This window comes from Gracilinanus agilis, chromosome 2 (assembly GCF_016433145.1).
Source record: "Gracilinanus agilis isolate LMUSP501 chromosome 2, AgileGrace, whole genome shotgun sequence".
NCBI lineage: Eukaryota > Metazoa > Chordata > Mammalia > Didelphimorphia > Didelphidae > Gracilinanus > Gracilinanus agilis.
The window spans coordinates 235,498,781-235,515,037 of NC_058131.1; the positions used below are offsets into that span (position 1 = coordinate 235,498,781).

At 42.2% G+C, this 16,257-nt stretch overlaps 2 protein-coding genes across 3 annotated transcripts in view; one reads left to right on the forward strand and one right to left on the reverse strand.

The window, feature by feature from the left end:
* ADCY3 (adenylate cyclase 3) overlaps positions 1-2,718 on the forward strand; it is a 122,987-nt gene extending 120,269 nt beyond the window's left edge. For both annotated transcript variants that reach the window (XM_044661020.1, XM_044661019.1), the window contains 3 exons: positions 672-795; positions 1,193-1,317; positions 1,740-2,718. In XM_044661020.1, the coding sequence (XP_044516955.1) occupies positions 672-795; positions 1,193-1,317; positions 1,740-1,922 (432 nt within the window). In that variant the 3' untranslated portion in view covers positions 1,923-2,718. The remainder of the gene's footprint in view (positions 1-671; positions 796-1,192; positions 1,318-1,739) is intronic.
* Positions 2,719-3,702: 984 nt separating this feature from the next.
* CENPO (centromere protein O) lies at positions 3,703-16,007 on the reverse strand. The gene is made up of 6 exons (XM_044661021.1): positions 15,939-16,007; positions 13,536-13,705; positions 10,003-10,117; positions 9,024-9,283; positions 5,529-5,700; positions 3,703-4,270 (listed from the first exon to the last, which is right to left on the reverse strand). The coding sequence occupies exons 1-6, from the start codon at positions 15,958-15,960 to the stop codon at positions 4,158-4,160; spliced, it is 852 nt and encodes a 283-aa protein (XP_044516956.1). The 5' UTR covers positions 15,961-16,007; the 3' UTR covers positions 3,703-4,157.
* Between the last annotated feature and the right edge of the window lie 250 nt (positions 16,008-16,257).

Sequence of the window (16,257 nt, forward strand, 5' to 3'; positions counted from 1 at the left end):
AGGTCATATCAGTGCTTTCATGTCTTATGTATTTCCATATTGCTCGTTGTCTTCCTATTTATTATTTTTGAAGTACCTACTATGTGCCAGCTACCTATATTGGGTGCTAGAAAGACAAAGACAAAATACCACCTCCCTGTCTTCGTGGAGCTTACAGTCTAAGGGGGAAGACATTATACACATATAAATACATTCAAAATAAAAACAATTTCTTGGGAGAGAAGTACTAGCAGCCGGAAAGGTCGTGGTTAAAGCTGGATGGGATTTTAGAGGTCCTCCGTTCCACTCCAAGCAAAAGTTCCTGCGGTAGAAGTGGGATAAAGGAGTTTCATGGAGAAGGCAGTACCTGAGCCCAATCTTAAAGGAAACAAGGGCTTCTGAGAAGAAGAGGATGTGGGCATTCTAGGCATGTGGGACAGCCTGAGCAATGGCCTGTGCCAAGTATGAGGAACAGGCTCCCCAGCCTAAACCTTGGGCCTGCCAGGGATGGCCACAGCCCTCTTGGTCCCCCCTGGTGACCATACAATGGGCTGTTGGCCCCTGGGAGAGATGGGAATGTCGGGGAGGGCTAACACTGGCTCTTGTGTGTGGGTGAGAGATGTTGCCTTGGGACACGAGGGACGATGGAGCTTGCTGAAATTTTCTCTCTTGTTCCTACTCTGTGGTGCCAGGAGGAAAAGTCGGATAAGGAGCGCTGGCAGCATCTTGCAGATCTGGCTGACTTTGCTTTGGCTATGAAGGACACTCTCACTAACATCAATAATCAGTCTTTCAATAACTTCATGCTTCGCATAGGTATGTTGGGCCAGATCTCTGAGGGAGGGCAGGTAATGCCCAGTGAGGATAGAGGCAGATCAGAGCCAGACTGGGAAGTTTTTTAAACTCTTACTTTTTGTCTTAGAATTAATACTGAGTATCTGTTTTAGGGCAGAAGTGTGGTAAGAGCTAGACAGTTGGAATTAAGTGACTTGCCCAGGGTCACACAGCTAGGAAGTGTCCAAGGCCAGATTTGAAGCCAGAACCTCCCATCTCCTGGCTCTCTGCTGAGCCACCTCACTCCCCCTTGTTTAGGGTTTTAAAAGCTGACCAGGGGATCTGGCCCATGAGTTATCATGAGGAAAGCACTTTGTAAACCTTAAAGCACTCTATATGAGCAATTTACAATAAGTGATAGCAAACCTCTTTTTCACAGGTATGAACAAAGGAGGAGTCCTGGCTGGGGTTATAGGGGCCCGAAAACCCCACTATGACATTTGGGGGAATACTGTCAATGTGGCCAGCAGGATGGAGTCAACAGGGGTCATGGGCAACATCCAGGTATGTGTCTAAAGGCGTAAGATGCCCGCAGTCCTCTGTGGCAGGCAGCCAGCTCATTTCTTCTGGGCCAGCCCAGTATTCCTTCCCCTATGTGTCCTCTAGACCCCAGGGGCACTAGGATTGGCCATGGTGTGGGCCTTTCTCTTTAGATGCCTTTAATTGGTGGAGGATGCCAGAGGCCTGGATCCAGGTGCTCCCCTGCACTGATCACATTTGTATCCAAGTGAAATCAGAAGCTTTGAAGGGTCACAGGGAGCCGGGGAGGAGAGGGGTTGCACAAATAGAAAACCTGAGACCCAGAGAGGTCCAGGGACTTGCCAGAAGCCACGCAGGTAGGAAGGGGCCTTTGTTCTTTTCTCTTTGCCCAGCTCAAATAGCTTCAATCTCGGTTCTTCCCTACTATCCCATTCCTCCTCTTCTAGGTGGTGGAGGAAACACAGACCATCCTGAAGGAATATGGTTTCCGCTTTGTGAGACGAGGTCCCATCTTCGTCAAAGGAAAGGGTGAACTGCTGACCTTCTTCTTGAAGGGACGGGATAAGCCAGCCCCCTTCCCTAATGGCTCATCTGTCACCCTACCACACCAGGTAGTGGACAACTCCTGAGTGGCTCCCAGCCACCCAAAGATGGAGGGGAAGTTCCTGAGATCAAAGTTCTACTTTGTAAAGGACCGATGACTAAGAGTCAACATTCTGAAATTATCAAATGGATTCCCACATAGACTTTAGCTGCAGTCTCTCCCTGCTCCCCCTCCTGTCCTGGAAGTGTGAGCTCCATGGGTACCTGCAGTCACCCCTCAGCCTCAGTGTGCTTGCAGCTTCTCCCCCAGAGTAGGGAGAAATAGTCCTGGAATGATTTTTCCAGAACCCTAGCACTTCTCTCCCTACACTTCTCCCACCCTCACTCCCACCAAGACAGGACAGGGCCACTGTGAGCAGAACGTTCCCATCAGGGACCGAGCAGAGGTCTTTGCTCCTGGGCCAGCCACACAGATCCACCAGGGTCTGCACAGATGAGGGACCACGGGCTTGTTGGTTCTGGAGCTCCAGAGAGGGTCCAGCTTGTTTTTATGTGGCTTGAGAGAAGCAGAGGCCAGTCTTGCGCAGTCTATCATAATGGCGCTTCTGGACAGCCCTGCCACTGTAGTCTTGAGATCAGGAAGAATGAGTGCAATATTTCCTTTTTTCTTGGGAGAGGGGAAAAATTTATTTCCAAAAGAAAGAAAAGAGATTATATATATATATAAACAGATTCTTCTACATTTATATTTTTAACTGTTTCTGTTCATTAACAGTTTCTTTCCAATAATACCTTGCTTTTTGAGCTCTTGCTAGTCACCTTTGCTATAGCTTTACAAGAGAATTTACAGGTCTCGATAAAGAACAAGACTGTTTTAATAAAACGTTTATCCAACTGAGTGTGGTCATTGTGAGGTTTCTAACTCCCCTGGGGGCCACGAAGGCACCCACTTGGACAAACCATCTCTGAGAGGTAGAATGCAGAGTCGGACCAGAGACCAGCTTGTAATCCCAGGCCAGTCTTCTTCCCTGTTAGGATTTCAGTCTGTCAAGGTGAGGAAAGCCCAGAGAATGAAGAGACTGGCTTAATCTTTTTCTCTCTCACCAAGCAATGATTAACACAGAATCAGATGTGATAACCTTCAGGGAAGTGGCTGTTATGTTACAGTCAATTCCTAGTTCTCCTCACTGAGGCTTGACTGCCTATCATTCAAATAATCAAAAACTCTCCATCAGACTTGTGTGCTTCTGCACCCAGAAATGTCATTTACATTCTGGGAATTCACATGCTGTAGAAAGAACCTAGAACGAGCAGCCAGGATGAGACAGACCAGAGAGCCTGAGGCCAAAACTGTTGAAGCAAACGGAATTCCTAGAGAAAGTCCTATCAGGAGGCTAGGTCTGTCACTAGATTTGCTCATGAAGTTGTGTTTTTTTTAAACCCTCAGCTTCTGTCTTAGAATCAATACTGTGTATTGGTTCCAAGGCAGAAGAGTGATAAGGGCAATGGGGGTTAAGTGACTTGCTCAGGGTCACACAGGTCAGATTTGAACCCAGGACCTCCCGTCTCTAGGCCTGGCTCTCAGGTTGGGACAGCAAATAAGCCATCCCAGCAATATCATTTCTTGAGGTGGATTGGATTTGTGGGTACAGATGGCTAAAGTATCAGAGTGGGTGTGACTGGGCTGGAATAGACCCTAGTTTTTTCTCTTCCATTTGGGTTTCTCACAGATGACCCAATAGTGCTCTAGTAAAATCATACTTCAGCTACTTATTCCATATTATCTCTGCAAACAAAACAAGGCATCACATTGAGTTACACTGGTTTATACTGTGGACAATCACGCACACTTTTGTCCTTGAATAATTTCATTTTCAAAAGCCATTTTATTCATCTTCATAAGAAAATGCACTACTGCCAATCAAAGCTCCCAAGGGTTACTGGAACAGTCCTTCATTGAATGAAATTTTGCCATCTCCTCTGTCCCCACCAGAACGGTCCTCAGTGTCTTGTTTTATTTGCTGACATAAAGCAAACATCATCAGGCCCCAAAAGCATTCAGCAGACCAGTCTATGTGGGAGGATGGTAACTGTCCGAGCACTGGCCAGGCACCGCAGCTCAGCCTTGAAGGTCAGTATCTTTAGCTCATAGAGCCATCCCCTATTAGCCACATGAAAAAGTGAGCATGCCCAGTCACAGGCATAGGAAAATCTGGGCTGGAGAAAGGCCTGTCAGTCCCAAAGGGTTGTGGGGAATACTGCGCTCCTGCTTCTCTTCCAAGGAACACGCTGAGCTACTTCAGGGTTCAGTGGATGTACAATCAAAGCTCTCTCTTCTCAAAAGACTCAAACACCGTGGGAAGGGCATTTTTATAGAATAAAGTCTCATGGGCTGCTCGTTGCTTCTCCCATGAGGCAGGTGTTGCTCCAGTCCCTAATGAGGAAGCATTTGGTCTGTCAGTCTGGTTTAGTACAAACAAGAGCCCTCCTCCTGGCCATGCTCATACTTAGGCAAGCAGTGACAGCTCCAGGAGCCCTCTGAAGGGCTTCAATTAAGACAGTAATCTCAGGTAAGGGTCTTGGCCTGCTCAGACCTAAACTTAGTAAAAGATTCAGAAAAATTTAAACCCTTACCTTCTATCTTGAGTAGCAAAGGCTAGGGAATGTTAAGTGACTTGCCCCGAGTCCCATAGATAGTAGCTGAGCCCAGATTTGAACCCAGTTCCTCCAGACTACCAGCCTGGTGCTTTATGCCCTGTGCCACCTAGCTGCCCTGCCAGGTTTTAGCTTATTGTGCCTTGTTTCTTCTCCTCTGTTCCTGGGGGGCAGTATGGTATGGTGGCTAGCAAGTCAGCCTTGAGGGTAGGACGTCCTGGGTTCAAGACCCACCTCTCATTATGTGTCTTCTGAACAAGGCACTAAAACCCCTCAGGCCTCTCTTGGCAATTCTCCAAGACTCTTAAGTTATAAAGAAGGGGATGGCCTGCTCTGGTGGGGGCTCCCTAAACTAATGAAATCCCATGATATCCTGTACTAGTGCTATGCCCTGCCACTTGATGACAACTGCTCATGTTGTACCAGGAGGCTGTGGGGTACAGAAAGACACACAGCTGTCCTTGCCCCAAGGGCCAGCAGGGCAGAACCCTTCTAGTGTCTGCTTTGCTTGACAGCAATACAGAAGCAGTAGAGTGTGGTGAAAAATACTGACTCTGGAGTCAGGTGACCTAAGTTCAAATCCTACCTGACATGTGCCTCCCTGGGCCTCAGGGTTCTGATGTGTAAAATGCAGGGGCTGGACTAGATGATCCTTTAGCTCTAGGTCAGTGAAGCTGTGGCTCTTCTCCACAAAGGGTCCATATACCTTAAGTGACCACGTGCTTTGTCATGCCTGCCTTGGTTTGCCAGACAAGGAAGGACAAGAGCACTGGCAAAGCTCAGGTGGAAGAAAAAAAGAAATATGATGCCTGGGTCTTCTTTTCAGGAAGGGGAGGGGGAAAAGTCAACAAGGCTGGTGAAAATCTCAGTTCCTGCACAGCCCTAGAGCTGTTTGTGCTATGAGAAAGTGAGTCAAAAAGTGTCTGGCTAACACATTCATATGTTCTGCTGGGTTGAACTTTCCCAGGTTGTGCTAAATTACAGCCCAAGGAAACGTTCCTTCCACAGAGAGAGAGAGAGAGAGTCCTTATTCTTACCTTGGTATGTAACTGTGACATTAGTGGGGAGAGTTCTGGTGAGGTCCTCGTACACAAGCCTGGCACAAAAAGGGAAAGCCTTTCCACTGGAGTCCATGGCGTATGTGAATGACAGCAAAGTGCACAGGGAATTTCTCTGCAAGGGTCTGGCTAGGAAAGCTGGAAAGCTGCACTAAAGACAGCAAGATTGAAAACAAACATACCAAAGACTACCATGATTAAAGGAACTGTAATTGCAATAACTTGGCATGCTTCAGAAAGATACCCATGCTGTATGAATGAAGAAATAGTCAGACACTGAACAGTGAATTTAAAAACCTACTGTAATCCGGAGTAGCTAGGTGTCTCAATGGAGAGAAAGCCAGGAGGTCCCCGAGTTCAAACCTGGCCTCGGACACTCCCTAGTTATGTCATCCTAGGAAAGTCACTTAACCCCCATCGCCTGGCCCTTACGGCTCTTCTGCTTTGGAACCGATACCTAGTATTGATTCTAAGACAGAAGCTGAGGGTTTAAAAAACAAAACAAAACCAAAAAACTCTACAAATGATCTGACAAAGAGTTAATTAACAGTGATGAAACCAGCTCAATCTAGTTTAATCTGGCCAGGGCCAAATATTCTGAGTCAGACTAGTATGTTTTGAAGCAAATGCATGATCTTTGTCAAAAAACGCAGTCAATCCAAATTGCGGCATGTTCCCTTGCATACCACTATGGTGTTGGCTTCAATGAAACTGTAGATCCTTGAAATCTCGAGCCTGGTTTTTTTCCACCTGTTTCTTGGTACAATGAATCACATTTCTTTTCCCCTTGAAGGGAGCTAGATTTCCAGTTGGCAGAGGGTTGCTATTTCAGGGGTTTGCTCAAATTGTTCTTAAACTTTTACATTTTTCATCCATACACAAAAATGGGCAGCAAGATTTTTGTACTTTTAGGAAGTTAAAAACACTTTTGAAATTTTGTAATTCACTAATCTTAAAAAAGATTAGGCTTTTCTCCATTGTCCTCTGGGTTTCTGGGACTGGAAAATTAGGGTTCTATAAAGAGGCAGGCAGAGGATGAACTGATAATGAAGAATAAGTGAATCACATTAATGAAGCTGTTTTTGGACTATAATAGCATTTTCTTTTCTTTCTTTTTTTTTTTTAAAACCCTTACCTTCTGTCTTAGAATTGATACTAAGTATCTGTTCCAAGGCAGAACAGTGGTAATGGGAGTTAAGTGACTTGCCCAGGGTCACACAATGGGGGAGTATCTGAGACCAAGTTTGAACTTGGGGACCTCTTGGCTTTCTATCTATTGAGACACCTAGCTTGCCCAGGGTCACACAGCTAGAAAGTACCTAAGGCCACATTTGAATCCAGGATCTCCCATCTCTAGGCTTGGCTCCCTAATCCCAGAGTCACTTAGCTGCTCCCTTTTTATTTTTCAATAAACAAACACAATTACCCTAATAGCCAGGCTACCCACAGCAGGAGGAATATTTGACCCTGGGCAAGTCACCACCTCAATGAGGTTGTTTCCTCATCTATAAAATAATGGAGTTGGATTCAATGACCATGAAATCTAAGATCCTACGTTTTCCCAAACTTTCTTTTCTTATGATTAAACATCCTTCATTCCTTCAATTAATTATCATTTGGTCTTGAGATCCTTCACCATTCTGATTGCCCCTTAGCCTTTCTTAAACCACTAAACATAGCAGAAAATAGAATCCTACTAAAGCTTAGTTTTGTCAGGCTAGAATAGAGGCATTACTTCCTTATTTTAGGACACTATGCCTCTCTTTAATTTTTTCTAAACCCTTACCTTCCGTCTTAGAATCAATATTGTGTATTGGCTCCTAGGCAGAAGAGTGGCAACGGCTAGGCAATGGGGGTGAAGTGACTTGTCCAGGGTGACACAGCTGGGAAGTGTCTGAGGCCAGATTTAGGCCTGGCTCTCAATCCACTGAGCTTCTTGAGCTGCCCCTGCCTCTCTTAATTTAATCCAATATTAAACCAGCTGTTTTGGTTGTCCATTTTTCTGTTGACTCTCTTAACTTGCAGTTATTCAACTCTCAGATCTTTTTCATAGAAGCATGATTCCCCCACTTGGTGCTTGTAAGTTTCTTTTTTCAACTCAAGTGCAAGACTGTCCACTTTTCCTTTTTGAACTTCATATTATTTGATTCAGCCTAAAGTTCTAGCCCATCATGCTCTTATTGGATTCTAACTCAACCATCTGACTCTCTTTACCATGGTGTTATCAGCAAATCTACTAAGTATTCCTCCCTGCATTTTTTCTATCCAATAAAGTGTTGAACAGCCCCAGAGCATTTATAGCACTCTCCCTAGAGCATCTGAATGGAGCTCTCATTCCAAGATAACACAGAGCCATTCTTGGTTCTAGCCATTCAAGAAGATCCAGATCTACCTAACCATACTATTGTTTGGGAAGAGGAGAGAGGAAAGGGAATAAGCATTTATAAAGTATCTGCTATGGACAGGCATTGTGTTAAGCACTTTATTATTTCATTTGATCCTCAAAACAATCCTGTTAGGTGCACTTATATTTATCATCCTCACTGTACAGCTGGGGAAACTGAGGTAAACAGAAATGAAGTGACCTGCTCTGGGTCATATAACTGGTCAGTGTCTGAGGCTTGATGCAAACTCAGGTCTTCCTGACTTCAGGCCCAGACCTTTTTCTGCTCATCTAAATCAATGACATCAAAGACTTCATCAATGTTCTCTTAAATTTTAGGTAAACTACAATCTAGAGAAGTCCCATTCTAGGAGTTTAGTGATGCTATTAAAAATTGGGATTAGATTAATCTAGCAGTACCTGTTCTGGGCAGTCATTCTGGTTCTCTTCAATGACCATTTCCTTTTCTTGCTCTTCAGTACTCTTTCCTTTCGTAAAACTTTTTAGAACTTTGCCAGGAAGCAAAGCTAAGTTGATGGGCCAATAGCTTTTTTATGGAAATCCTAACATGTGCTCTTCCTCTTATTTTCCATGATTTTTCCTGAAGACCACTGACAGTTATTCAGCAAACACAATTGCCAGTTCTTCTGCTACCTTGTCTTTCTACACCTGGTCACATGGCCCATTAATGGAGGGATCTGGGTATCAATTCCCTATAAAGGATTTTCCCCACCTGTGTTTTCTAGGCCAAAGAATATATACTGTCCTTGGCAGAAAAAACAAAAGAGGCTGAAGAGTTTTAGATTCTTCCCATTATCTACCAGTCTTAGTTTATCTACCTTAAAAACGTGTTCTTTTATGGCTTTCAGGATTTGAGGTCACCTTTAAGGAAAACTCAATGTCATTTTTGACAAACCAATTCTCCTAAACAACCCAAAGGAGAAATAAGTAGGGGAATGTTTATTTAACACCCAAAATTGTTATTCATTAGGATTAGCCCATTTCCTCAAGCAAACTGAGATAGGAATTTCACTTTTTCATGGGCTCACAAAACAGGTTCCATACAAATTTGGTTTCTAGGACATACATACCTGAAGTTGATCGGCCTGGTATTTTCTTCCAGAATAGGCATTTAGGTGTTCACTGAGACTAAATATGAAGTGTTGAAAATCAGTCTGCAAGTACTTTGCAGCTATCTGTTCCAGGGGGATGAAAACTGGAATGGAATGGCGCTGTATCTTAAGTGGTTCCTGGATGATAAGATCCATATAATAGGAATCCAAGATGTTTCCCTCAAAAGCAGTGCTGAAGCAGACACAGACCCCTTGCTTGGTCAATTTGCCACTAAGCCCTGAGACAAAGAAGAGATGAGATTTCTCAGTAGGAGCCGAGTTCTCCCTCCTCACTTCTGATTCTGACTCAACTGCATCCAAATGAGGAGTCAAAACCAAGAGAAGAATAGCAGAGGAAGAAAAAACCAGTTCAAAAGATAGTTCTCAAAGATCAAAGCCTATTTGAAAATAGGAATATTTGGAACCTTTTTTTCTCCTGAAGAATATAAACTATTCCATACATGCATGCTACATGAATTTGGCTATATCCCTTGTGACACAGGAAATAGAATGCCCATGTTGTAAAGCAAATTGAAACCTGAAGATGAACAATTTATCCAATATAATATTCTAAATTAAAAGTGGAGCAGGGTTGGATCATGAATAAACTGAATGACAGAATAATGAAATCAATTACAGGGCTGTTTTATTTTGATGGGGAACGCAACCATTGGGAGCCACAGAACTGCCCACAGATGTTCCACTGGTTGCAGGTGCATGGTAGGCCCTCAAATGCTGATAAAAGATGCATCCAGGATTTATTAGTCCACTCACAGAAATGTTACAGTTAGAAAGGACCTGTCATTTAAACCCTGCCTTCTTCTCTGCCTTGCTATCCCTCTCTATCTTGATTTTTTAAGGATGAGGAAAAAGAAGCCCATTTGGGTGGAATGACTTGTCCACAGTCATGGATGTGGAGGGTGTGTACTGGGTTTGGGGTAGGGGGGTCAATCATTACCTGTTAAATGGAATGCCTGAAAGAAAGCTTTAGCCTTTTTCAACTTCATTTCCAGATTTTCCTCACTGTTATTCAAGGGTTCGTAGGGTTCTAGATTAGTGATGGGTATTCTGGCCTGCAAAATAGAATGATGTATTAATTCTATAGTTTTGCACAGTGCTGGTTATGTCTGAGGCACAGTGGTGGGTGCAAAAGGGGAAACAGTAAATATGTAGTCCTTAGTTTATTCAGAATCTAGCTGAAAAGACAACTGTAAGAAATAAAGAAATCTCTGGGCCATCATCCCGAGCTGAAGATCCATCTTTAATTGTGGGAAATTAGAGTTGGACATGGCAAAGACCCCATATCTAGATGTTCAACAGTGTGTTTTATAAGTTTTTGGCAGTTAATTACCTTAAATGATTAACAAGACAAAATGTTCAAAGTATATTAGAAAACATGTTATAACCATTGGTAACAAGTGTTGATAACATTTGATAAGAAGTAATACTTTCTAGTACAAGGTCAAGATAAAGAAATTTTAATTAATCTTATAACTACTAGTACAGAACTATCATACTGACTCTGGGAGGGGTTAGGTCAAAGTAATGTCTCTTGGCCATAATAATCTGGGGAGCTTGTAGTTGGCTTAAATCTTCACAGGATCAAACAATGCCTGGACATGCCAAGGGTGTTTTTCTATGATCTCATCAGGCCAGCTGTGCACTCATCATTCCAAATGAGCTTAGCTCCTCTCCTTCTGTATGAGTTTCAGCTTCCCTAGATAACTACAGAGACCTGAAGTGTTTATTCCCCCATGGAAACTCTTAATCTAGTTAGTTGCTAAATTATTCTAATACACCAAACTATATCCTTTCTAATATGATGGTTAATATTCTATTATTATAATTGATATCTTATGCACAGTTAGTTTACTAACAGAGTCTAACTTTTTCTAAAAATCATAGTTGCAGGGGCAGCTGGGTAGCTCAATGGATGGAGAGCCAGGCCTAGAGACGGGAGGTCCTAGGTTCAAATCTGGCCTCAGACACTTCCCAGCTGTGTGACCCTGGGCAAGTCACTTGACCCCCATTGCCTACCCTTACCACTCTTTCACCAAGGAGCCAATACACAGAAGTTAAGGGTTTAAAAAAAAATCATAGTTGCAGTTACCTACCTAAAGGATTACATGTGATCACTTGGTTTATGATCAATAATATAGAGGCAATAAAGGCAAACTCCTTTATACAGTTCAATTGATCTTTATTTAGTGCCCACAAAGCACAGAGATAGAAAGCTAACAAAAAAAAATGCCAGTCTGTGACTTTAAACTTATAATCTATCTATTGGGGTGGTGAAGACTAATCTATAAATAAATAAGTATAATGCAAGATGGTAATAATGTTTTATTTTATAGTACTTTATAGTTTGTAAAACCTTACACATCAACTCATTTGATCCTCATGACATCCCTTTGAGTTTGGTAAGATAGGTTATTAAGCCTCTTTTAAACATGAGGAAACCAAGGCTCAGAAGTTAAGTAAGTTGCTCACAATCACACAAGGGGCAGAGGTAGGATAGGACTCCAAGCTTCTGGTCCTTCCAAGTCTGGTCACCAAGTCTCAGTTTTCTTTGCTGAATCCTCTTTCAGATGAAACCCTCTCATTGTGTTTCTGAAGGCCCTGTCCTGGGTCCTTTTCTCTTCTCTCTCTAACATACTTCACTCAATCACTTCATGAGCTCCCAGGAATTTCATTCCCATCTCTGCTGATGAATCTCAAATCTACCTAAGCTAATCCAACCTCTGTTGACCAAGGCTGCTTTTCCTGTAGCCTTTCAGGTATCTCAAACTGGATGGCCAGTAGATATCTTAAATTCAATATGTCTAAAACCAAATTCATTTTTCCCCCCCTTAAACTTCCTTGCTTCAACCTTCCCTACTACTGGAGAGGGCAATAATGTTCTCTCATTCCCTTAGGCTCATGACTAAGACAACAGTTTGGATTCCTTACTCTCTCTCACACACACCTGCTCCCATGTCCAAACTGTCGCCAAGGATTATAGATTTCATCTTTGCAACATCTTTCAAATATACCCTTTTTCTCCTCTCTGACACAACTCCATTGCAGTACAGGCCCTTATTATTGCAGTAGCCTGCTGGTGGGTCTGTCTGCCTCAAATCTCTCCCCACTCCAAACCATACTCCAATCAGCTCCCAAAATTGCACATCTGATCACATTACACATAAACCTTCATAATCTCCAAGGACTCTGTATTGCCTGCAGGATCAAATACAAAACACTTTGTTTGGCATGGAAAGCCTACCATAACTTACACCCTTCCTACCTTTCCAGGCTCCTAATTCTTTACTCTCCAACATGCACTCTGATCCAGTGACACTGGCTTCAGACATCCCATCTCTTGGCTCTCTTAGCCTGCAATGTTCTTTCTCTCTCTTCTGCTCCAACTACTGACCTCCCTGGTTTTCTTTAAGTCTCAACTAAATCCCCATTGTCCACAGCAAGCCTTCCTCTTAATTCCAGGGCTTTCCCTCTGTTAATTATCTTCTGTAATAATTTATGCAATATATCACTTGTTTGTACATATCTGTCTCCATTAGATTGTGAGCTCCTTTAGTGCAGTGACTGTCTTTTGCCTCTTTTTGGATTCTCAGTGCTTAGCTTGGCATTGAGTAGGCACTTAATAAATTTCTACTAATTTACTGGCTCCTAGGGCAGGACTCATGGAGTAAAGGAAAGGACTTGCAAACTTTCTATTTTGCAAAGGATTCTATTTCTATATCAGAGAAAGCTTCATGGGATAGCTGAATCTTGGAATTAAAAAAAGGATTGAAAAGGTAGAGATGAGGAATGAACACATTCCAAACAAGGGGAAGAATCTGGGAAATGCTTTTCACCTGTGAAGAGTACAGATGCCTTTGATCATAAAGTTAAAGCAGTTTTTATGAAGAATTCACTGAGCACATCATTAATGCTTAATAAATATTGGGCAGAAGTAAAAACATCATCCTTCTAGGTATGCTTTGAAATTATTAGGGACCTATTTTTTGAGTAGATAAAGGCAATTTCATAAGCTTGTTTTTTATACATATGAAAAAAGCATCATATCACTTACATATAGTAATTTCTTAGTTTGTTGATTACAGTATAAAATGTAGTCTATTTTATTAGACTCAAGATCCAGAGTTGTAAATGAGGCTAAAGTTTCAATACGACCACAACCACCCTGAACTTTTTTGGGGGGAGTGGGGGTCAGTGGGGATGAGACTGGATCTGTAACTGATTTTTAGAGGGATTTAATTTTCCTGATATAATAAACTTTCATTTGATGTGGGTTTGACTTTGCTCTGCAACAACAATCTTGAGCCCTGAGAGGTTTAGGAAATTGCTCTATGGTCACAACAATCATGTGTCAGAGGTAGGATGGGCCCAGGTTTTCCTGACTCCAAATGACTCTAATGACTACGCAACACAACCTCTCATTCTGAATGTCCTTATCCCAACAGTAAATATTAAGTATTAAAATCTACTCACACTGGCTTCCTGGAGTTTCACTTTAGTCCTCAGTTCATCCCGAAGTTTCCTCATCTTCAGGATCTTTGCTTTCAAGACAGCTTCTGTCTCCTGCTGTCCATGGTGCCCTTCTTGTTGCCTGGCTGATCTGAGATTCTGAGCCTCCAGTTTTTCCAGCTGATATAAAACACCTGTGAATTAAAAGACTTTCAGAAGAAATGGAAACTGGTAGGAAAGGTATTTTATTGTCCTTCAGCAATGCCTTTTCCCAGCTAAATAACAATGTGCTTAAGAGATGTGAAAGGATCAAGTCGAAAAATATTTATTATTTTCAAAATAAATTTCCTTTAAAAAAAATGTGTGACCCTGGGCAAGTCACCTGACCCCCAATGCCTAGCCCTTACAACTCTTCTGCCTAGGAGCCAATACACTGTATTGACTCCAAGACAGAAGGTAAGGGTTTTAAAAAAAAAGCATATGTTAAGTGCCAACTATATTGCCAGACACTCTGCTGGATGTGTGGACTAGGGAAGCAGAAAAAAGCAGCTCCTGTTCTCAAGGAGCTTACATTCCAATGAAGTAAAATATTAACTAGATAAACACAAATATATATATAAAATATTTTTTTTCTGGGAAGAAGCACTGACTTGAAAGGAAATCAAAAGGAGGCATTCAACAATAGAAGACTAGGTGGGGGAAAGTATTTCCGGGAAAGGGGGCAGTCTGTGCAAAGGCCCAGGCCCAGAGGAAGGAGACAGAATGTCATTTATAGAGGACAGTAAGTAGAATTCTCTAGATGGAACATGGAACGCCATAGAGTCCTATTTAATCAGACTGGAAAATGGAAAAGAATCAAAATTGTGGAGGGCTTTAGTTGCCAAAAGGATGAGTTTTATTTTATCTTAGAGGCAAAGGAAGCCACTGGAGCTACATGGTCAAATCTGCAATTTAGAACTTATCTGTATGGCTGCTATGGACTCTAGAGGGGCAAGGCAAGGCTGCATACGGAGAACAGTTCTATAATGCTACTGGGCAGTCCTGGAGAGACGTGAGGAGGGCCTGAATTAGGATGACTGTGGAACACAATTAGGGAAGGAGATGGATGTTAAGAGATATTGTAGAAAAATGGAGAAGAATTTGGAAACTGCCTGGATAGAGGGGGGAAGGAGAAGAGCAGTGAGTGAAGAGTTGAAGATGACTCATAAGTGTTGAACTTGGGGGACAGGAAGGATAGTGGTAACCATCAGGAAAAAAAGAGAAATTAGGAAGAAGAGTGAGTTTAGGGGAAAAAGAAAATGATTTGTTTTGGAAATGTTTGAGATACTTATAGGATACCTAGGTGAAGATGTCAAGCAGGCTTTGCTTAAAGGTGGCTAGGGCTGAATATAGAGATTTATAACTAATTTGCAAAGAGATAATTAAGACTAGGGGAGCTGATGACAACACATTCAAAGTCTTTAATTCAGGCTCCTAGGTGACCTGCAGTTTGGGTTCACAAAGCAGCTTACCAGTTAGGGGTACAGACACCTATGGAAGAGAGGCCAAGCTAAAATGCACAAAAACTGAACCCAAACTTTTATTTATCAGTCACAGACAGATGCAAAATTCATATTCTTATTTTTGGTGAGAGGTACATCTGCAAAGCCTCTGAGTTGTGAGATCTGTGGTAGTGATAAAGGGACTGAATAAGACATAATCATAAATGGAATAGAGAAATCCCCTGCCTAAATCATGTTAGGGAAGGTAAAAACCTGGAAACAAAACTTTGGTTCCAAAAAAGCTGAATTGGGATCCATGTTTACCAGGAGCTGTGGCTACATTTCATTAGCTAGACTTCTTCAATAAGGAGTACATTCACCAGGAGCAATAAAGAACATGGATTGTCCACAAATACTCATGGAACAAGAAAGAGGAAAAAGAAATCAGTACTGGACAGAAATGAGGCTGTCAATAACAATGGCACAATATGCGACAAGTGTTTAGTTGTTTTTTCAAAGCATCAAGGAATACTAAAAAGTGGTTCTTCTGCTTCTAAAGCTTTTGATTAGTATTTGTGAATTCTCTAGTGTTTGTTTAAGATTTTAGCATTTAACATTCTGCTCTACACAACACAGGGAACATACCACACATGAGAAGCACAGTTTTGAAATAGTGTTAGCTTACCTGGGGTCTGCACTTAATTGTAGTTATTCCAAAAAACAGTGGAATGTAACAGAAGGGGAATTTGACTTAACCTGAGCTTAGGATCCCACTTCTACCGCATACCTGGATCTTGGATAAAATTACTTTACCTCTGTGGGCTTCAATTTTCTCATTTCTAAAATGAGAGAATTAGCCCAGGTCCTCTCAATGGTCTCTTCTAATTCTAACAACCTGAATCAAAATGGGCCCAAACCAAAAGAGGATGAGTTTTCTTAGACTTACCATGTTTCTGGGAAGCTGCCATCAGCTCTCCGAATCCTAAAGGTTTTGATTTTTTTTTAAGATTCTTAAGAGTAGAAGAAGATGAAGGTGGCCTGAATTTCTTTCAGAGAAAAGGAAAATATGATCACATTCCTTCTTTAGGTATGGACGGATATCCTGGTCTGCTTCCTGGTCTGCTACCTCGACTCCCACCCCAGCTCAAATAAATTATCATCACAATATTTGCATTTAAATAGCACTATAAGATTTACAAAAGCAATCAATCTGATCCTCTCCCAGCCAGGGAGGAAGGGGGAGGGAAGAAGAATGGAGCACCAGA

Bases quoted from the DNA above. Each gene is read 5' to 3' on its own strand.
- CENPO (XM_044661021.1), bottom strand. From the start codon at position 15,960: ATGGCAGCTTCCCAGAAACATG. The intron at 13,706-15,938 runs GTAAGTCTAAGA...TTTAATTCACAG, and splicing joins GGCAGCTTCCCAGAAACATG to GTGTTTTATATCAGCTGGAA. The intron at 10,118-13,535 runs GTGAGTAGATTT...TCTATTTTGCAG, and splicing joins TGAAACTCCAGGAAGCCAGT to GCCAGAATACCCATCACTAA.